The 22131-nt window shown below is 39.6% G+C and overlaps 1 protein-coding gene across 1 annotated transcript; it reads right to left on the bottom strand.

Annotated features, from left to right (window-relative positions):
- Window positions 1-3821: 3821 nt before the first annotated feature.
- LOC107095245 (myosin-6) lies at window positions 3822-16609 on the bottom strand. The gene is made up of 39 exons (XM_015391248.1): window positions 16557-16609; window positions 16424-16468; window positions 15531-15742; window positions 15265-15408; window positions 15023-15179; window positions 14902-14929; window positions 14447-14552; window positions 14265-14357; window positions 14048-14111; window positions 13828-13926; window positions 13648-13751; window positions 13432-13570; window positions 13240-13358; window positions 12991-13140; window positions 12733-12903; window positions 12212-12521; window positions 12038-12117; window positions 11751-11956; window positions 10921-11044; window positions 10708-10844; window positions 10372-10627; window positions 10055-10297; window positions 9780-9956; window positions 9551-9696; window positions 9373-9463; window positions 8899-9288; window positions 7669-7795; window positions 7422-7540; window positions 6672-6868; window positions 6407-6590; window positions 6158-6323; window positions 5948-6072; window positions 5566-5874; window positions 5269-5472; window positions 4666-4962; window positions 4474-4578; window positions 4289-4384; window positions 4062-4196; window positions 3822-3976 (listed from the first exon to the last, which is right to left on the bottom strand). The coding sequence occupies exons 3-39, from the start codon at window positions 15732-15734 to the stop codon at window positions 3956-3958; spliced, it is 5823 nt and encodes a 1940-aa protein (XP_015246734.1). The 5' UTR covers window positions 15735-15742; window positions 16424-16468; window positions 16557-16609; the 3' UTR covers window positions 3822-3955.
- Window positions 16610-22131: the final 5522 nt, after the last annotated feature.

Here is a 22131-nt window from a genome sequence, read left to right on the forward strand (position 1 = left end):
CATGGTCATTAGAGTCTTGTCAACCTGAAACCTGGCTAACTTTCTTAGGCGGTATAAGCGCTGCTGCCCTTTCCTACATAGCATGTCTGTGTTGCTCGTGAAAATTAATTTGTCATCTATAATAGACCCAAGATATTTATACTGATGAACAATTTCAATGTCTTCCCCGTAGCAGTAGTGTTTTGCTTTTTATTTTTTATATTAGCCTGTGAATTTTTTTCTTTGGACATTGAAAGCTTTTTGAATCCATTTAACCAATATTTAAGCATTGAAACAAAGAAAATAAGGGAATAAATCAGCCAGTGTTTTGTCAACCTTTAAACATAATTCTTTAAGAAACATCGATTGTTCAGAAGCATCAGGACACATTATAAGCATCAACTTTAAGAAGGTTTTTGGTTTTGTTTAGTCACTTTCAAAAATGTCTAAATTTTACCATTCAGAGCCCAAAGCTTAAGGGATTTAAAGCAGTACTTTTCTTTTACATGCATGATATTAGTAGCATGGATTTCTCAAGTTCTTTGTCAGATATCTATGACCTGCTTTGAACTCTTTATACATGGTACTGTACAAATGCTGTGAGCCTTTATCTCAATTATTTTGGTAATCATCAAGTTTTTTTTGTTTTTTATGTAACACCTCTTTAGGAATAATTCTGATGGTGCTAAATAATCTGTGGTATTGTAGACCTTTATATTTTAAGTTGTGCTGTTTAAGACAATGAGCCAAAAAGACATAGTTGATTCAATCTAAGGATGTCTTTAAAGCATGGACCTTTCTTCCCTCATCATGCCTGATGCTCCCTGAATAGTAGGATCACTACCAAGTTTCTAGATCCACTATGGGGATAAAATAAAGCAGAATGCCATCCAAATGACCAACTATATTATTAGCATGCCTCCACCTGGAATAGACTTAGACTTAAAGAGACTTAGACAGACTTTATTGTCATTTTAATAGGAGGGTCTATCAAATATTGCATCCACGCAGTCCATTGCAAGTTCCATATTGATAGATTTATAATGCTTTTGCTTTGTTTCGATTCTCCTTACACATTTTCATGCAAAATTAAAAAAATAAAAGGCTTAAAATGAAGTTATATGTGACTATTACACAGCTCATTCTACTAAAAAGGAAAAACACATGAAAAACTGGTTATACACAGAGCATCTCCGGCCATTATCCCCCTCCTGAAGCTTCTTCCAACACAAGAAGGAAGCTGTTTGTGTTAAAAGGTCAGACTAGCTGATAGACAGGCAGAAGGAAGCCTATCTAGTATTGTGTAACATGATAAAGGTCAAAGGTGTTTAACACACTGACACTGTTTATTTTATTGGGAGCGTTTCTATAGAGTTTGAGGCAAGCTTGGACTTTGAAATGTCACCGGGAATGATCCCTGACGTCTTTGTTGCCATAATACATGCAAGCTCTAAACCTGCACCATTATTAATTAAATACAAGATGTTCACTTTCCTTTAAAAAAGAAACCTCAGGTGAGACTCAAGATTGTAAAAATCTTCTGGGATCATTTCATAACCATGTTTTTAGGCTTCAGGCTGTCCTGTATCAAGTTACATTTGAATAGAAAAACATTTCTGTTGCAGCATCAAATGTACTGAAGAGGTGAAGTCAAATTTAAATTAAAAGCTTAATGAATTAGTTAGGATATAACCTTATCTAAATACAGTACAATACTTTAAATACTCAATATATTCCCATAATGTCATATGTGAAAAATTATCTAACCCATTTGTTGAGCCATCAGTATGTCATGTTTACAGGTTATAACATGGCAAATGTTCCCACAAAAACTTTTCAAAATAAAAGAATTATTTAAATAAAAAAATAAAAAAAGTTTAGAACTGTAAATATACAGTCTTTTGTTTATATTACTATTTTTTTCTTTTTTTAAAATGTTTTTATTGTTGTTTTTCAAGGCTGCACTTTAAAAAATGAAATTGCTCAGAGCGGTTTTAAACGAAATTTCATTTCATATACACTCATGTATACAAAATAAATCTGTCTAAGTCTAATTAAAAACTAATAATTTAACAGTTAGTGAAGTTATTTTAAAGGAAAAACATTCCCTGTTATTAGAGCCATTTAAAATGAGTTAAACTTCAGGATTAGTGCAAGTCTGCTACCCTCTAATGGACTATTGTAGTACTGTCAGGCACCTTCCTTTATCTTCTTTACTGTTTTGATGTCATAATTTAGCAACAACTGCATTTTCCAACTTACAGTTGCATTTAATAATTTCCATTCATTTTTTCAGTGGTACAGATATCCTAATGATTGAAGGCTATTGATTATTTGAGTGAACTGAGGGGTGGCCGAAAGTTGATAGGCACCAGAACCTCAAGGTCAATCTACAACAGGAGAATGAATGGGCACAGCATCCATATTTTCTAAATAAAGACTAACTATACTTTTCTACAACCTTTGCTTACAAATAGACGCAAATATTTAAACATCTGTGCTTTCTAGATAAAAAGGTATAGAGAATACAATTCTTTGAGTTTTGGGTGAACGTCTTTTTGATTGTCATCACTTAGCTACTTTTATCAATAATCATTCTGCATAACATTTATATTTACAAGTACTAATTTCTACATAAATTGATTATTTAATACATTTTATTAAAATAGCTATTTATCAATAATTTTACTGAAGACTGTTAGATGACTTGCAGAGACACATAATTTTCTCTTTACCTCAAATAACACAAAAACTAGTTCTAAAAAAAACATGAATTCTGTATTTATCATCTTTAATGTTAGTATATTGATGTGCATAATTAACCACAGTGTTTTTGTTGTTGTTGTTTGTGTGTGTGTGTTTTGTTAATGTTATGTTTTAAATATTCCACTTGAGAGTATTACTGCTGTCACCATCTGTATTAGAGGGGGGAAAAAATGGTAGGGTGGCCACCGGGGTGGCCAATGATTGGCTAACCCTGGCCCCCCCATCTACTGTAGCTCTGCCCCTGGGACTGATAGCATAGCATAAAGATCCAACTTCTTGCTGGTTTGTAAGGTCTGTTTGAATGGGTCAATTGCCTTGCACTGACCTTGCTTTTAAGCATGATTCCCATTTTTACTTGTGTTCAGCTTGAGACTGTTCCTGAAGCTTAATGTAAAGCCGTATAATTCATTACACATCAGGTTTTGATCAGCAGTAGGGATCAGAGGCAGCTGTCTCCAAGCTTCAAACAACTAATTAAGCTGAAGAACTATGAGGGGATCCTCCATATCTTAATTATTTCATCTGAATTTTACCGGTTCCTATGAAAACAAGGCAGCCCCATAGCATGATGCTACACCCACCGTGCTTTTTAGCTGTTAGAGCATTCTTAGCCTCACCTATAAACTCATCCAAACATTTGTGTCAACTGTTGCTTCATCTCGCCCTACATGATATTTCCAGATGATATTTTCCTTTCATATGCTTGTCTTTATTCTCTGCCGGACTCCTACTAATGTAAAACATGCTTTAACTGAGACAGTGATATAGGGGGTTTTCCATTGTAGGCTTGAGGCAATGATTCCACATCCGAACTGACTGTAGGATGGATAAATGGGGCAGGAATTAACATCAGCTGCTTTATTTTCTGATTCATCTGTTCTGTCTAAATCAAGCTGCCTGCAATCATCCTCTAACAGATCATCGCCAGCTGCCCGTGTCAGCAGCCCATCAGATCTGCGTGCAGCAGAGCCAAATTCTCAGAATTGATGCCAACACTGCCTTTTTTTTTATCCAGAAACAACATACAGAAATGTATTGTCCTAGTGCGTTTTTTAGTGTTGCTCTAACAGTCTGTTCATTTAAACCAAACAGAAACAGGTGGTTCGTGCATAATCCATTTATTCTTTATTCCGCTCATGTTGCATGGAGGATAAAGAACAACTACAATGCTACAGCTAAACTACATGTAGGGATCCAGCCGGTGGTGGTTTCACTCTTCATCGTGTGATTTCTGTAAAATAGAATCAAGCCCTGATTATCACTAAAATGATTCAGAGCAGAAATGCTGCAGGTTAAACGCTGAGAAGCTTTCCCACCTTCGCTCCAGCATCTCGGCTCCTCGTTCTTAACTTGTTGACCTGAGACTCTGCGATGTCGGCCCTCTCCTCCGCCTCCTCCAGCTCGTGCTGTAACTTGCGCAGCTTGCCCAGGTTTGCATTGGACTGTTCCTCCTGAACGATCCAGATTGGTTTGGTTTTAATACAGCGTTATCAATGTATGAAACAAAACAAAAACAACATTTGTCTGTGGTGTTAGGGCTTACGGCCTCCTCTGCCACCCTCTTGTAGGATTTCACTTTCATCTGAAGTTTATCCACCAGATCCTGCAGGCGGTGCAGGTTCTTTTTATCCTCCTCTGTCTGTTTAATGCACAGAACATATTAGCAATTTGGCATGTTTATAAGTCGATAATTGTTAAAAACAGAGAAGGTGTGACAGTAAAGCTAACCTGGTAGGTGAGCTCCTTGATGCGTCTCTCATATTTGCGGATCCCTTTGATAGAGTCACTACTTTTTCTTTGTTCAATGTCTACCTCACTTTCCAGCTCTCTGACCTTAAAACAAGAAAGGATGTCCCATTTTTAATAAACCTAAGAGGCATAGTATTTTTCAACAAGGCTGTGAAGATTGGAGATAATCACCCTGGCCTCCAGCTTCTGGATCTGCTTCTTGCCACCCTTCATGGCTATTTGCTCTGCTTCATCCAGGCGATGCTGCAGGTCTTTGATGGTTTGCTCCATGTTTTTCTTCATGCGCTCCAAGTGGGCGCAGGTGTCCTGCTCCTTCTTCAGCTCCTCCGCCATCATGGCTGCATCGGTGATGGCCTTCTTAGCCTTCTCCTCTGCGTTTCTGCACTCCTGCAGGGCGTCCTCCACCTCTGTCTGAAGCTGAGGGATGTCTCCCTCCAGCTTCTTCTTCTGGTTCAGCAGGCTGGTGTTCTGGGAGATCATGTTGAAATGGTAGCATTAGAAATGAGCCAGTGGAGTTTGCATGAACGTCACCCTGAGGGAAGGTAGGTCCCTAAAACTGAATGTCCTGTCAATATGTTATGTGTTCATTAACTTACCTTTTTCTTTTGAACACAAATTGAAAAAAGGGGCTAACATACCGGAGATTTTTTAAGGAAACATTGTTTGTTGTAGAGCTGGCAAAAAAGTGTTTTAGAACTCATGCTGTGCAACCCTGGGTGTAGAGCCCAGTCCCTGATGTTTTGGTTAGAGGCTGTTCTGTGCTGGCTGTTGTACCTGGGAGTGCAGCAGCTGAACTCTCTCGCTGACGTCCAGCAGCTCCTGCTCTGCCAGCTTACGGCCTCTCTCTGTTTGCTCCACCAGAGACCTCAGCTCGTCAAGCTCCGCCTGCAGCAAGCTGTTACGTCTCTCCACAATAGCAATGTTCTCCTTCAGATCATCGTTGCTACGGAGAGCATCATCCAGCTGCAGCTGGGAGTCCTGTCACGACGGAATATAGATATATTCTGTTTAATTTCCTTTTAATAATGAGCCTTAAATGGAAGCTGATTTTTTTGTGTTCTTAGGCGTCACCTTTAGGTGGGCATGAACTCCCTTGAGCTGTTTCTGAGCCTCTGTTGCCTGCCTGTTGGCCTGGCTCAGTTGGATCTCCATCTCATTGAGATCTCCCTCCATCTTCTTCTTCAGCCTGAGGGCCTCGTTCCTGCTGCGGGTCTCCGCCTCCAGGGAGCTCTGCAGGGTGTCCACCACCCTCTGCTGGTTCCTCTTGGCCTGCTCCATCTCTTCATCCTTCTCGGCCAGCTTGCGCTCAATTTCCGCCTTAATCTGATTGAACTCCAGCTGGGTTCGAAGGATCTTACCTTCCTCGTGCTCAAGGGAAGCCTGCGCCAAAACAAAAATTTAGTAGGATTCCTTCATGTTGTGCTAAACGCATGAAGTAGCAGCATTTTATCACCTCTGCTTCCTCCAGAGCTGTTTGTATCTCGGCTTTCTCCTGCTCCAGCTGTTTACGGATCTTTTCCAGCTCATGGATGCTCTTTCCTCCCTCACCAAGTTGCTCAGTCAGGTCAGAAATTTCCTCTGTTGTAGTCAAAATCATTCAGTTTTCTATCCCCCAACCCAAGAAGGTTGAAGCAAATATCCTTTAAACATGGAGCCTACTCACCCTGAAGATTCTTGTTTTCACGTTTCATGGTCTCCAGATGGTCCAGAGATTCTTCATAGGAGTTCTTCAGTTTAAACAGCTCAGTGCTGAGGGAGCGCGCCTCTTTCTGAGCGCTTTCCAACTCCGACTGAGACTCCTCATACTTCTGCTTCCACTCAGCAAGGACCTGCAAGTATACCATATAAAGAAATAAATCACACGTCTTTCTTTTTCCAAAGGGACACTTTGAATGTTTCTTTGATGCATCACCTTGTCAAAGTTTCTTTGTTTTTTGTCCAAAGCTGCAGCAGCAGCATTAGATCTTTCCACATCCACCATGAGATCTTCGATTTCCGCCTGAAGCCTGTGTTTGGTTTTCTCCAGGGAAGAGCATTTAGCATTGGCAGCTTCAACAGCTTCCTCAGCATCCTGCAAGCGTTGAGCTAGCTTTTTCCTTAAAGCCAAAATGGAATCATTCGATCAATTCAGAGACTAATTTTTTTGTGCAATAAAGCCAACTCTGCGAAATTCTTACTTTGCTTCTTCCAGCTCCTCAGTCCTTTGGATGGCGTCAGTTTCGTACTTGGTTCTCCACTGAGCCACCTCAGAGTTGGCCTTGGATAAACTGCGCTGGAACTCCGCTTTAGCTTCCTGCTCCTCCTCATACTGCTCCCTCAACAGATCACAGTCATGGCGGGCGGACTGCACTGCATGGGCAAGTGCATTCTTGGCCTTTAAGAAAGTAATAATAAAAATGAACTTCTCTATCAGAATCTCCTCAACAAAATGAGAGGCTTAAGCTTCTGTTCACTGTTAGATGATGTATCTAAAAATTTCTATAAATGTGTTAATTTGCCCTTAATTTAAGCAGGTAAATAAGATGATCTGCCGATGGACTGAGCACTTTTGCCCTTAAATAAATAATCATCTTGTTTCATAAGTAAATTGGTTCACTTCAGCACTCAAAACAAGGAAAAATACTTTTATTTCAAGAAGAAATTTACCTAGTTATATTTCTTTTGCAGTGTTACTTCTCTAGGAAATCTACACCTCCATCTATATCATTATGGCTAATAAAGTAGTGTCTATTCTGAAAGGCAGCTCTGTAAAACGTACCCCTAAGTGGGAACCTTTTGTAAATTACCTTGAATCTTTTGCATAATTTATCTGAACTATTTGTTGTTGTTTATAGGTTTACACGGTTTGTAACTTATCTGATATGATGCAAACAGAAATAATGATGATATTGTGTCATAAGAGCAGCAGTTCTTGAAGTTACACTTACCTTGACCTCCTCCTCCAGCTGTCTCTTGAGGTCTTCTACCTGCTGAGTGTAGGACAGCTTCCCTCTGGTTAGCTGGGACACCAAAGAGTCCTTTTCCTCCATCTGCCGCGCCAGCTCCCCTGTAAAAGAAAAAGTTCAGTCTGTAGATTATCCTACCTTCAATGAGCAAATATTGAGCAGCGTTAAACAATTCTATGGATTTTAACTGTCAGTAATGGCCAACAATTTTATTGCACTATTTTGTTACCATTTTCAGTTTGCAGCTTTGCTTTCTGCATGGTGAAGTCACTGATGGAACGATGGGCCTCCTCTGATTTCGTCCTGTACTCGGATACCTGATCCTCCAAAGTACGGCACATTTTCTCCAGGTTGGTCTAAAGAAAAATATCAATAAGTGATAAATTTATCAGATCTAATCAGAAAGAACTATCATATGTGTCCTATTAATTGCATTAGTTACAGCTATTTTATTGCTTGCTTTTTGGTGCTGCTATTAATGTACATAAAGAAGACAGTTTATTGGAGTTTTCTTGAAAATAAAAAGCTTAGAAAATAATGAAACTAAAGATTATTTAAAGTAAAAACAACAAAAGTGGTTAGGGCATAGAGCTTGGAATCATGAGGTTCTGAGTTCGAACCCCACTCCCACAGAGTGAGCAAAGACCCTTAACGCCACACTGCTCCCCAGGCGCCCCACGATAGCAGCCCCCCTGCCCTCCCAAGGGGATGGGTTGAATGCAGAGGTAAATTTCTCCAATGTGAGATCAATATAGTTCAAATATGTATCATGAATTTAGCCCTTAACTGGGCTGCTCAGTGGTTCTCCCTGAGCATGCGTGGGTTCCCTCTGGGTACTCTGGCTTCCTCCCAAAGACCAAAATTCTAAATGTTTGCTTGAATGGTTGTTTGCCCTGTTTGTCTCTGCGATGGACTGGCGACCTATCCAGGGTGTACCCCACCTCTCGCCATAGACAGCTGGAGATAGGAACCAGCACCCCTTGCGACCCCACTCGGGATAAAGTGTGTCAGATAATGGATGGGCCCTTAACTGAGTTAGTTTTGAATAATATCAGTATGTTTGATGCAAACAGATTTAGGGTGTGTAATAATGTAATGAAGGCAGAAGCCAATGTGATATAATAATAATTATGTGTATGTGGATCTAATGTGGAAGTATCTAAGGCTAGACACGTACTGAATGGGTCTGGGTTGACTAAATACAGCCCATAGAAAAAAAACAGTTGTGTATAAAGTCTTGGAACATTTCCTTCACATATAGACACAAAATATTATTTGAACACTGGCTCAGTAGGTTGCTAAATCCCTCATTCATAAGTTTACAGAGTAATACAATAAATGTGTGCAAGGGTTCTCCTACTTGGAAAACAGTCAAGAAGTTATCTGGATAATTTCCAAAACTTAACGATTGAACTTAATTTTCTATAATACAAATTTTTTGTCATACAAGATGTCTTACTTTAACTTTGGCAATTTGTTCCATATTGGAGACCACATCGTCTAGCTCCAGCCGGAGCTCACTCTTCTCCTTCTCCAGCTTCTGTTTGACCCTCTGCAGGTTGTCGATCTGCTCCCCCAGGTCGGCCACGCTGTCTGCATTCTTCTTCCTCAGTGCAGCGGTCGTGGCTTCATGCTGCAGAGTGGCTTCTTCAAGTTCTCTGCGCATCTTCTGAAACTCTGCCTCTCTCTTCTTGTTCAGCTCGATCTGGGCTGTGGTGGCTCCTCCAGCCTCTTCTAGTCTTTCACTGATTTCCTCCAGCTCCCTGGACAGGTCAGCTCTTTGCTTCTCCACTTTGGCACGAGCAGTCCTCTCAGCCTCCAGTTCCTCCTCCAGTTCTTCGATTCTGGCCTTGATGGAAATCACATGATATTTAGGAGAAGGATTAATAAAATTCGAATGGAATCAAGGGAAAATACCTGCTGATGACCTCACCTGTAGCTCCTTTAGTTTTTTGTGCAGCTGAGCACCCATAGCCTGTTCATCTTCAATTTTACCGAGCTGTTGGCTAATTTCAAAATCTTTCCTAGATTCAAAGATGCAGAAAATGTTACTATGGATCCTGACCATAACATCCCATCTGCTGCATTGTAAAAATGGAAGTTAATTTTACTTTTTGAGCTTCTCCTCCAGCTGCTGTTTGTCGTTCTCCAGATCCATCACATTTTCCTGGGTCAACTTTAAGTCCCCCTCTAACTTTCTCTTGGCTCTTTCCAGATCCATTCTGACTTTCTTCTCTTGCTCCAGTGATCCTTCAAGCTAGAAAATCACATTGCAAACATTACGTCCTTCTAGGCTATGAATCATTTATCCTCACCACAATGATCAATGGGAGCACTCACGTCATCGACTTGCTGTTCCAGCTTGACTTTGGCCTTGGTCAGAGAGTTAACTTTGTCTTCCTCGCTCTGCAAGTCATCCAGCGTTTGCTGATGAGCCTCCTGAAGAGCTTTCTTCTCTTTGGTCAACTTTGCAATGATTTCTTCCAAAGCTGCCATCTCTTCTGTCAGGTTTTTTACCTTAAGAAACACAGAATAGACCAGTGAGTGGAAGGGAATTACTCCCAGAGGCATTCTGTGACACAAAGCACAACTAAGTGGGTTAACATTAAGTGTACCTTGTTCTCAGTGGCATGTTTCTCCTTCTCAACTTTAGCCAGAGTCAGCTCCAGATCATCAATGTCTTTTTTAATCTCTGAGCATTCATCTTCTAGCTTCCTCTTTTTGGCAGTCATCTCTGCATTCATTTCCTCTTCATCCTCCAGTCTCTCCGTCAGCTCTTTGACTTTGGCCTCCAGCTGGATTTTGCTCTTGATCAGACCTTCGCAACGCTCCTCAGCATCTGCAAGATTGTCTTGCTCCTACAGAGAGGAAATTTCATCATAACCGAATTCAGAAGTATCTGTCTGAAGCTGTACTAAGAGATTGATCTTACAGATTGCCATTGGAGCTGTAAATCATTCTTCTCTTGGAGAAGAGTGACCATCTTTTCCTCAAGCTCTTTCTTGCGGGATTCAGATTTGGCATAGGCTTCTTTGAGCTTGGTGAACTCCTCTTTCATGTTTGCCATCTCCTTCTCAGTCTCAGCTGATTTAAGCAGAGGCTTGATCTTGAAGAACATCTTCATCCAAGGCCAATTCTTGACACCCATGAAGGCACGGATGTTCCACTGGATCACCAGCAAAGAATCCCTGCAGAGAACAACATGGTGTTTGTTTGTTGATTTGTGTTGTCTTAGTTCTTGGGGGGGGGATATGCAGTGAACTCTAACCTGCGTTCAACAATTTTCTGGAACTCAATCCTGGCAAGAATTCCTCTGGATCTTGCCTGAATTCCTGTAATGATTAGAGCCAGACGATCATCTCTCAACTCCTCCAGCACACCCAGTAGTCCAGCTTTGAAGAACACCTGGTAGAGACAGATATTTTTGTGAAAGTCAGAGAACATATTTCTCAAGCTTAAGCTTTTGATCCACAGAACCAACCTTTGTGTGTCCCAGCTTGTACTGCTCATGGTCGATATCCAAAGACCCCAAAAGTTTCTCGGCTGCTTTTTTATTGTCAATGAACTGCCCTTCGGGTATGGCACTCGGGTTCAAGATGCGATATCTGAATCAAGCAAAAACCAGCATAATTAAAAAGATTGAATGAGGAACATGTTCTAAGTTTAAATTTAAGGTTTAAACATATTATTTTGCTAGTTCCCAAATGGGGAAAATATATCATCTTTACATGGGTGTAAATTTGGAGGAATTATATTTGGTTTGTGGAATGTGTCTTATTTAAGATTTCTTCTGCGTACATATTAGCTAACGTAATTCATTGACCATATAAGTCACATGCTTGTTGCAGAGTTGCTTAAGTGTTTTATCTTTTCTTTCTTTTCCAATACTAAGCAGTTGCCTGACCATCTTGGGCTGAAAGTTCATTCCTCTACAGTTTCTTTAAGTCTCCTGTTCTTATAACATCGTATAATAAAATATAACTATTAACTGAATCAAGCAGGCCTAATTTGTTGTCATCCCTAAGTTTTCTGTCAGCTGAGTTAAGTATAAATATTTGTACAACAAAACATACCAATAAGATTTAGAGTTGATGTAAATTCATAGCAGTTGTGTCTTATGTCATACTACTAAGACAAACCAACTGGGGAAACATCAACAGCATCACATCTAGTAAAGTCACAGTTGCTGAAAAGAATGTCTACAATCACACCTTCTGACCCACCCGCCAGACTTGAACCTGAACCTGAACCATTAAGCTCTACTCTAGTGCCTCAAATGATCATCTAAACATGAATTGTTCATTTTCTTGCCTTTGCTTGAAATCTCCATACTGAATCCTATTTGGGAATCCTTTTCTGCAGATCCTAATCCCTTCCAGCACACCGTTGCAGCGTAGCTGGTGCATGACCAGAGGGTTCTCCATAGCCCCAGGAGTCTTGGTCTCATTGGGGATGATGCAGCGTACAAAGTGAGGGTGAGTTGACCTTAGGTTGGTCATCAGTTTGTTTAGATTTTCCTGTAATTGAAAGATGTCGATGGTTAACATGTTGGACACAGTAAAGACAACCTTGAAAATGTTGTAAAAAAAAATTTCTACCCTGTGCAAAGCAGACACAGTCTGAAAGGAAGAACCTTTTTTCTTCGCTCCCTTCCCTCCCTTGCCTCCTGCATCCTGGGCTGTATGGGGGTTGTAGAAATTAAGGGACGTTACTAGGAATGACTCCTTTAATCAAATTAAAAACAATAATCGGCATAGTAAGAGCGACCTTACTTGACTCAGCACCAGCATACCCAGCAAAAAGCATAGCTAGTAACTTCAGGTTGGACTTCTGATAAAGTCCAACTACTGTCTCATTCAGAGGATCTTTGTTCTTTACAAGCCAGTTGCCAATGTTGTAATCGACAGTACCAGCATAGTGAACCAAAGAGAAATGTGCTTCCGGTCTCCCTTTAATGACTCTGGGCTTTTGGAAGTTGGGGCTTTTGCCCAGATGGTTGTCATACAGTTTGGCTTTAAAGGTTGCATCACTTGCTTTGGGGAACATGCACTCCTCTTCAAGGATAGACATGATGCCCATTGGCTGTGAGGAAAGAGGCATGGAAGATTAAACATCATATACGCCATAAGTTTAGAAATACTCTGTGTCTGAACAGTAAAACGAGAAGCATTAGTATACATTCAGATGCTATTTCAGTTTCTAGATAGCTTATGGCAACATATGAAAACCGTTTATTCAAAGATTTTAACCTCAGACCACACCTAATAAGATCTTAGATTTAAGATATACCAACCTTTTCAATGAGTTCAATGCAAGCTGCCAAGTCCATGCCAAAGTCAATGAACTCCCACACAATGCCCTCTTTCTTGTACTCCTCTTGCTCCAACACAAACATGTGATGGTTGAAAAACTGCTGCAGCTTTTCATTGGTGTAGTTAATACACAGTTGCTCAAAGGTGTTGAACTAGAAGTCATAAGCAAAGACAGATTGACATATTGTATAATGCAGCTTTAGTTAATATCTGAGGTAAATAAAAGCATTAAAACTTACATCGAAGATTTCAAATCCAGCAATGTCCAACACACCAATGAAGTACTGCCGAGGTTGTTTGGTATCCAGGGATTGGTTGATTCTCACCACCATCCACAGGAACATTTTCTCGTACACTGACTTTGCCAGAGCACCAATAGAGTAGTATACCTATAAATGAGGAGGACACAAGCTGATTTATATTAGTTTTTTTTTTTGTTAATTTTGTTGACATACTTAAAATTAAAGAGACATGCTTCTTTTGTTCACCTGCTGCACACTTTGGCCTTTGGTGACCCACTCATTGCCTACTTTTACTCTTGGGTGACACAGCCCCTTGATGAGGTCTGCAGAATTTAGGCCCATGAGATATGCCACTTTGTCCGTATCTAGAAGCATTTATTGTGTCAGTCTTTTGGGTCAGTGTTTCTGCAGTTACTGTAATATCAGAGTATCGCCTACCCTCTGTGCCATCAGGCTCTGCTTGCTCTTCTCTCTGCTTTTGCTTGAACTTCATGTTTCCATAGTGCATGACGGCTCCAGTCAACTTATAAATGCCATTCTTTTCCTCTTGGGTAAAGCCAAGGACATCAAAAGCATCCTTTAAAACAGCCAGAGGTTTACACGATTTAGTGGAAACAGTATGCGCTTAATTGGCAACAGTCTGTGTCAACTTACATCAGTAGCTATTAGCTCCTCTGCATCATTGATGGAAGCTACGGTTGTTTCTCCTTGAGAGATGAACGCGTAGTCATAGGGGTTGTTGGTGATCAACAGCATTTCTGTTCAAGGAAAAAAATGCTTGTTTATAAGGACTTGGGAGTTTTTCTAGGATTGTTCCAGTCTTTGTGCTCTCACCCAACAATTCTGGCTTCTGTTGGGACAGAATCTGATAGAAGATGTGGTAGTCTCTCTCAGCCTTGAGCTGATAAGTGACACGAGATTTTTCCAAGAGATCTAAAAAGAAGGACGATTGGTAATACTTAAAATGGATAAGGACTTTTATTAATGCCCTAAAACAGTTTTATTATTAAGGAAAGGATAAACAAATGTTAAGCTTTAATCAAAGCAAACTTACATGTTTCAATGTCAGCTGAGGACAATTTCCCACTGACCCCAAAGTGAATTCGAATGAATTTACCCTGTTAAGAAAAATAGAATTATTGAAAAAACTAAATTCATAATGATTTTTGTCATTTCATCAACTCATTGTTGGTCTTCTTTAACCTAACTCTGTACACCCTTCAGATAAAAAAACAAAACAAAACACATTGTACTCATTTTATGATACGCACAAATCTGGAGGAGTTATCATTTCGGATGGTCTTGGCATTGCCGAAAGCCTCCAGAGCTGGATTGGCCTGGATGATTTGATCCTCCAGGGTTCCCTGTGTGGAAGTCAGGCACAAAGGTTCATCACTCAAGCTGTAGATTGTGTGTTTATTATTGTGTAAAACATTTGTTCAGTCAGATTAACCTTTTTCTCCTGACTTGGGTCTTTCTTTCCAGAGACAGCTGCAATGCTGGCAAAGTACTGGATGACCCTCTTGGTGTTCACAGTCTTTCCTGCACCAGATTCTCCACTGGGAAACAAAAACAAAAAAAGAAAAAACAACCATCTTTTGCTAATTTATGATATAAACCAAGGGTGGGCAACTCCAGTCCTGGAGGGCCTGTATCCTGCAACTTTTAGATATGTCTTTGAACTAACACACCTGAATCAAGTAAATAGATAATTAAAAGGAAAGGAGAAATTGATTGCATACTGGGGAGGTAATTCAACCATTTGATTCAGGTGTGTTGGACCAAGGATGAATCTAAATGTTAAAGAAAACCGGCCTTCAAAGAGTGGAGATTTCCACCCCTGATATAAACATATAAGAGATTATATAAAAAGACACAATAAAGGCATTAGGATTGTATTTGACTCACGTGATGAGGATTGACTGGTTTTCTCTGTCTAAAATATGAAATAGGAAGCTCTATGTTAGGTCTCCTGTCTTTTAGTGTCTAGATTAACAATATTTACAAGCTGCCACTGCAGAGAACTTACCAGACAACATGTACTGATAGGCATTGTCAGAGATGGAGTAGATGTGAGGAGGAGCTTCACTCCTCTTCTTTCCTCTATAGGCGTTCACCACAGATTTGTCGTACACCGGGAGCCACTTGTAGGGGTTGACGGTCACACAGAAGAGCCCCGAGTAGGTCTGAGGTCAGAGACGGACAGCAAAGGAATGACTTATTGGGGTGTTTAAAGTGTTTACTGTTTGGTTGTTGGTGGTCAAAACTCACGTAGATCATCCATGCCGCGTAACGCTCTTTGAGGTTAAACAGCACTGCAGGCTCATGGAGGAAAGTGAACATGGCCATGTCCTCGATTTTATCGAACTTTGGAGGGTTCTGGGGATGGACATCTGACTCCTTTACTGTTACAGTCTGTAAGGAATTTATATGGAGAACATCTTATTTAGACTGATTTAAAAGCTATTAAAAGTTGTGTTTGTTTATTAACATAAGAAAATCTCCAACTTGTAAATATGCATGTGTGTTCTTCTTACCTTTCCCTTTTCAGTTTCAGCGGTGACTTTGTCCCCATCTCTGCTGCTAATGACGGCCTTAACATACTCCTCGTCTGGGTCTGGAACAAAACAGTTCCTCTTCATGTCAAAGGGTCGCGTTTGGGCCTCCAGGCGCTCCTTGTCGGATTTTCTCAAGAAGGATGCCGCAGGCCCAAACTCCGCCATCAGGGCGTCGCACGACATGTTGAAATCTGTGAAGTCGAAGATTGGTATCAAAAGATTTAGTATGTAAAGTAATAAAGTCTGAAGAAACCCTGAATTTAAATGAAAAACACAAAAGTTGGATAAAAATCAGTTAAAAAAAGACCTTACCTAAACTGTGAAGAAATTAATATTATAATCAAAACATTCAAATGACTACATCTTTTAAATTCAAAGAAGCGAAATGAAAATTGTAGTGAGAAATGATGGAAAGTGATCTTAAAGCCTGCATGAAGGATTTAAATCACATCACAAGATCTATGAATCCCTGCTGAAATGCAAAATTAAAAGACATTTTAAGAGTTGTCTACTTGGTTTATCTTTGAGTCAGCTGGTTAATTACTAAATTGGTTCATTATCTAATAAAAATGGTATAATAAGGTAGAATAACATGTTTTCCCCTACTCAGTGTCATAATATTCTCTTTAATAAAAAATTTTGTTGTATTATCTTAAATAATTTACTTTTTTCAAAAAATGTTTCTGCTCCTGATCATTATTCCTTGTTGCTTCTAAATATATGTGTTAATATTTTTTGATGGCTCCTAAATTTTTTTCAGCTAACATAAAGACTTTCTTGTTAATATGTGTTAGAACATGTTTTATTTTTAATTTTTTAGGGTAAATAACCCTATAAAAGAGACTTTTTTTAAGTACCATCAAACTCCTTACCTGATTGACCCTCCTCTTTAACTTGACTGAATGGATCTGTTGGGTCTATAAGAGATCAGATGTTGAATTAGATTTTAAAACTTTGACTTCATAAAATAAAAAGAAGTTGATGTTAAGAGGATGGTATACTGACCTGCAGGGGTGGTGTTCCTGTCTTCTCTGCTGTTTCAGATTTTCTCTTTTTATACATCCAGTAGGCAGTGCTTTGCTGAAGCAGCACCTCCCTACAAGGACAGAGCAAGAACACAAAGGGAACATCTGCATTTAGAAATAAAGGTGTGGACAATGAGAGTGATCATCTTACCATTGGCTGTTTCACATAAAGCCTATTAGAAGGTCTTAAAATCAGGATCTATTTTAGTTTTGACCTTCTTGCGATAGAAGACAAAGAAATTATGAAAAACAAACAAGAAAGCAGCTTTTAAGTGAAGGTTGGGTTTTATTTTCAATTAGAACTAACTTTTAGCACTTTACACTAAAATGTAAAGAATTATTTATTTTCTTTACATCTTGTGGTAAAAATTGTGTGATAAAAATGTCTGTGTTTGTGAAGAAACTGTATAGAAACATGTCTGAAGACATTTTCTTAGTTTTTCTTTGCTAAACCATTACTTCACCCACACTGCTACAATAAGACCATGCATCATCCTGTCAGAGTCCCTATTGTCCAGATTCAACTGTCCTAGAAGACAAAGATAACCTTGTGAATATTTTGGATTGGATTCTCTCTCTGAGACCTTCCTTGGCTCCCAGTGGACCTCAATTTACCCTTCTCTGTCTACAGTAAAAGGCTGGGTGGGACAGCTGTCTGCTTACAAAGCTCTCTGTGCCATGCTTGAAATAAATACATTCACCTCAGACAGAACCCTTACCCCGCCTCCCCAACAATCTCCTTATCATCAAGGACAGGATCGATGTTGATAATAAGCATCACATTAACAGTGGACGCTTTTAAGTCAAGTGTTTATGAAAGGGACCACCTTAAGACCTCCTGAAGAAACACATCGGAGTCCTTTTGACTGCGAGGATTTCACACGTTGGAGTTCAGCAGCCTTGTGGGCCTCAATAATTGGCTGTGTCCTCATGGTGTCACACTTCTCAGCACATCAAGGCTTCCATTCTCAGCTGTCTTTGGTATCTTTGACAGACTTCAACAACTAACTTCAAGCCTTCGTCCATCAACAGGAGACCCCATACATCAAACCAGAACAGAGACTCGAACAGCTATAGACAAATGAGAGTTGTGTTGTTTGTGAATAAACACTTAATTAACAGCAAATATAAAATCTGATTTTGTAGTATGTATGTATGAATGTATTAAATTTGGTGTGCATAAAGTGCAGCTAGTGCCCTCCGAGTCAAGAGACAGGCTGATGGTCACACTAAACAGTGAATGTCACATAGTTCTATTAAAGTTTTATATGCAAATTTCGGAAAACTGTGGTATTCATGTATTCAGCTGGTGAACGAAATTATTGAAAAGTCCAACTTCATTCATTTACATTTTTAGGTATAAATCCAGCTGTTCTGTGATGGGTTCAGACGTTTGTTAGAGAACAAGCCATGTAAGGGACATAGGATATATGTGTGCGACAGTGCCATCTGGTGCAGGGGTTTGCTTGGCATTCGGAGGGTTGTTAGTTCGACCCCAGTAGTGTCGTCAGTGATGTTGTGTCCTCGGGCAAGACACTTCACCCACATTGCCTACCGATGGTGGTCAGAGGGCCTGGTGGTGCCCGTGTACGGCAGCCTCGCTCTGTCTGATGGTGGCAAATACAGTTTGCCACCATCAGTTTGTGAGTGTGTGCATGAATAACTGAATGTAAAATGCTTTGGTCAGATCTCCAGACTTGAAAAAATGCTATAGAAGTACAGGCCATTTACATGTAGAGGAAGATGATAAAGTCCAAGAAAATAAAGTAATGGAAAGTGTTGGCACCCATGAACACTTCAATTCTTCCAAGTGTTTCTCCCAGAAAGTTTATGCCATTACTCATGTCTTAGTATGGATCTTTTTTATTTATTTTTTTGTTGCTGTTGTTGTTTGTTTATTTCTTCTTGTGTATATGTGGACAAGAAAAAAGTAGTGGGAACAAAAAAGTAAGTATTTAAAATCATTTCCCACAAAATTCTAATAATTGAAATTATTGGGACCTTCAACTTAATATTTGGTTACTATTGATTCAAAATCAACAGATTTCTAAAACCACGAAAGACTCCTCGTAATTTAATTCAGTTCAGTTTATTTATATAGCACCACTACTAGCCTGATAAACTAGCCCCACCCGCCAGAGGCCAAAATCATTTTTGCCTGCGAGTGGTCTAGCCTCGATCAATGCCCTAGGCCCTAGAAGTGGCAGGCCAATCACAACGCAGATATTTGTTTTGAATTTCTGCATGCAAAGTGGGCGGGGTTTTGAGGGCGGGACGACAAAGCTGCGCCACGCTGGAGAAAGCACAACAAGGAAGATGGCAACATTATTGAACAGTAGCATGCACTGCAGCAGCAGGAGTTTTCAATGGAGCGCTCCATTGAAAGTTAAAAGTTTTCTTTTCTTTTGTTGTTGTTGTTCAATAAAAGTACGTTTTAAGATCATTTGAGGTGAGAATATTATACTTTAAAGTGTCACTAAATTGTCCATTTATTGATTTAATGCGTAATTTTAAAAAAACAATTTCCGAAGTTGAGAGGACCGCGGCAACCAGTGGACCTCCGTGGCTAACGGCAGCCAGGGCTAACCTAAGCCCTCTCTCAGCATAGTCATGTGTGAAGGACCGCTGGCTCTGATGGCGATGTTTGACTAAGCTTTGGAATCAGTTTTGGAAGGATTAGACATAGGGTTTTCGTTGAAACATGAGCAGAAAGAGGCTCTACGCTCATTAATTTTTAAGAAGGACGTATTCGCCGTTTTACCGACAGGCTGTTTGTTTACACTCCCCCACCAGGACTACACTGAAAAGCTCTAACATCTATAAAAAAAAAAAAAGGCATTTATGGCAACAGCACTGCTGATATTTCTCTCCAGGATGGTGTCACTCCCAAATAGGAACAGACCAGATGAAGCTACTATGATAAGAAAATGCAGAGAGAGCGTAGTGTTAGAGATTGAACTGCCAAATACTACAGAATGGGAGAATAGAGAGATAATTGGAATCAGAATGATTAAAATGGGTCCTATGTCCTCCAGCAGTCTAAGCCTATAGCAGCATAACTATAGAGATAGCTCAGCATAACCTGAGCCACTCTAACTTCTGCTGTAATTTTTAGACCAGTCTTTTTGGTAAACTGCACCAGCTCTGTCATATCTAGCATGTGCCTTCTCACGAAAGCAATTTTTGCTTCCCTACAATAACGTTCAATGAGAAATCAATCCAAGGTAGAACTGTTAGCCTGCATGACAGCTTGCATTTTTTAGAGGTTGTTTGAGACTGCCTCTACACCAATAAGACTATCCTATAATTCAAAAAAATCTTCCATCAACTTCCAAAGAGGTTAGCTATAGTGGCATGGTTGCATATTTCTTAATAATGCTGTGCATTGTAGACAAAGGAATACTGAAATCTTTAGAATTAGACTTGTAACCTCGATACTGTTTAGTATAGTAGGCACAGACACAGAATACAAAGACTGATTGCAGATCTCTCCTTTTTTATATAATGACAGGTGTGATTTTGAGAATGCCCACACTTGTTACTTGCCACAGGTGAGATGAAAAGAGCATTAAGTGTGTAAAACACAGTTACCAATACTATTGAAAGGGTGCCAATTATTTTGATCAGTTTTGTATAAAACTATGTAAATATGCCTTTTTCCTCTGATATTTTTAACTATCCCAATACAGAAAAAAAATTAAACAGGCATGCAGTTACCAAAATATGTATAACTGCACTTTGACTCCTTCAAGTTCTTGAAGAAATACTTCAATGGAAACAATATTCTCAAGGGAAAACATGGTGGGGGCGCTATCATGAGGTGAAAAGGATTTTCTTTCGAGATGCAGCGATCCAGTTTTTCCAATCCAATTCAATACCTAAGCTGAGTGTAATGGTCGATATCCAAACCAGTCTGATTTAAAAAGAATAAATAACAGTTCCATGTAAAGTGCACTGGATTGGATCTACAATATCAAGCATAAAATCTCTAATATCTCAGATATCTGATCAAATTTTTCAATATCGGTACTGATCTCTGATCCAAGTATCAGATCGCTCTATCTCTAATTTTTTATTTTAAGTCAGAGTTATGGGCAAAGAACATTGCGTGGATGTTTAACCAAGAGGACCTTCTCAGAAAGTGCTTCTCAAGGGGGAAATTCTCAACAAAAGATAAACTTTCACAGGTCCACAGAGAAACACTCCAATATGCGGATTATTTTGTGTAGTCTTATAAAGATTTTTGACATGTTCAGATTTAAATTTCGGACCCACATGCAAGATCAACTCAGTTCAAATTTGGAAAACGGTTTATTTTGAAAAAAATAAGAAACAGACAATTCTTGATCCTTCAGTATTAAGGAGGAGGTTCCGTGAACAGTGGCGTCTGGAATGAGAGTGGAGTTAATAGTGGCTAGAAACTTTGTAAGACAGCTTACTCCTGAATGACTGGAAGATGGCCAGGGTCCCATGTGGGGACGTTGATGATATTTCTCTGGTAGTGCGAGGTGGGTGGTAATACAGAGAATCAGGAGTCTGATGGAGCTGGGCAGGAAATGATGAACGGCGGAGCGGGTAGGTAGGTAACTTGCAAGTAGATCCACAGGAGGTGAATCAGTGGAACTGATTCCTCTTGAAACCAAGAGAAAGCAAACACAAGGACTGAGCCACTTCTGGTAAATTCACAGAAGATAGCAAACAACTAGAAAGGTTAAAACAATGGAAGACCAGAGAGACTAGCGGTAAACGTTAATCATCCAGCAATGAGTGAAGGCTCTGCTTTACTTTAAATCCCAGCACTCTGAGGAGACTGATGAGCTCCACCTGTCTAGGCTGCCCAGGTGCTCCACCAAGATCCTCTCTGGAAAATATGCAACACTGACACACACACACGGGAACTCTGACAATTTTAACTGCAAATGGTATCAATGAAAATACACATACAGAAGGTTCAAGTTTATCAAACTATGGCATGAATTTCCTCCCTAATAAGAGCACTATATAGGGGCTACGCCATTTCATATGAGTGTCCAAATGTAGTGGACTTAAATTTTCCCACAATGCTCCTTGAAAAGTGGCGTACATCGATGGTCCCTAGACGAGCAGATATATCCCAGAATGCTTTGCAAGAGCGCTCCTCAGAAAGCAGGGGGTTTTGTTTTTGTGGTCGACAAAACAACAAAGATGGCGCAGGTACCATGCAAGGAGGAGCGAAAAGTAATAATAACAACGATTTTAATGAAACATTTTATTTTTAATTCACTTTACATTTGAAAGGAAATATCAAAAATGAGTTTAAGAAATAAAAAATCAACAGACAATTAAAGACCATAAAGCCAAAATAAAAACCATGAGTGTTAAAAGGCTGTAGTAGTAGAAGTGATCACCTGTCCGACTGTCAGTTGAGTCACTATGTAGTCATCTATATAGACCCTGCTCTATAAAGGGATTTAGAGGTATGTGTGGATCTTTTTTAATTTTTGAATAAATTAGGCAGTTTAAATCAGCCAAAGATCTGGGACTGAAATGGTTTATTATCTTTTTTTCTAGAAAAA

The sequence above is a fragment of the Cyprinodon variegatus genome, unplaced genomic scaffold, assembly GCF_000732505.1.
Source record: "Cyprinodon variegatus isolate N-32 unplaced genomic scaffold, C_variegatus-1.0 Scaffold533, whole genome shotgun sequence".
Taxonomy (NCBI): domain Eukaryota; kingdom Metazoa; phylum Chordata; class Actinopteri; order Cyprinodontiformes; family Cyprinodontidae; genus Cyprinodon; species Cyprinodon variegatus.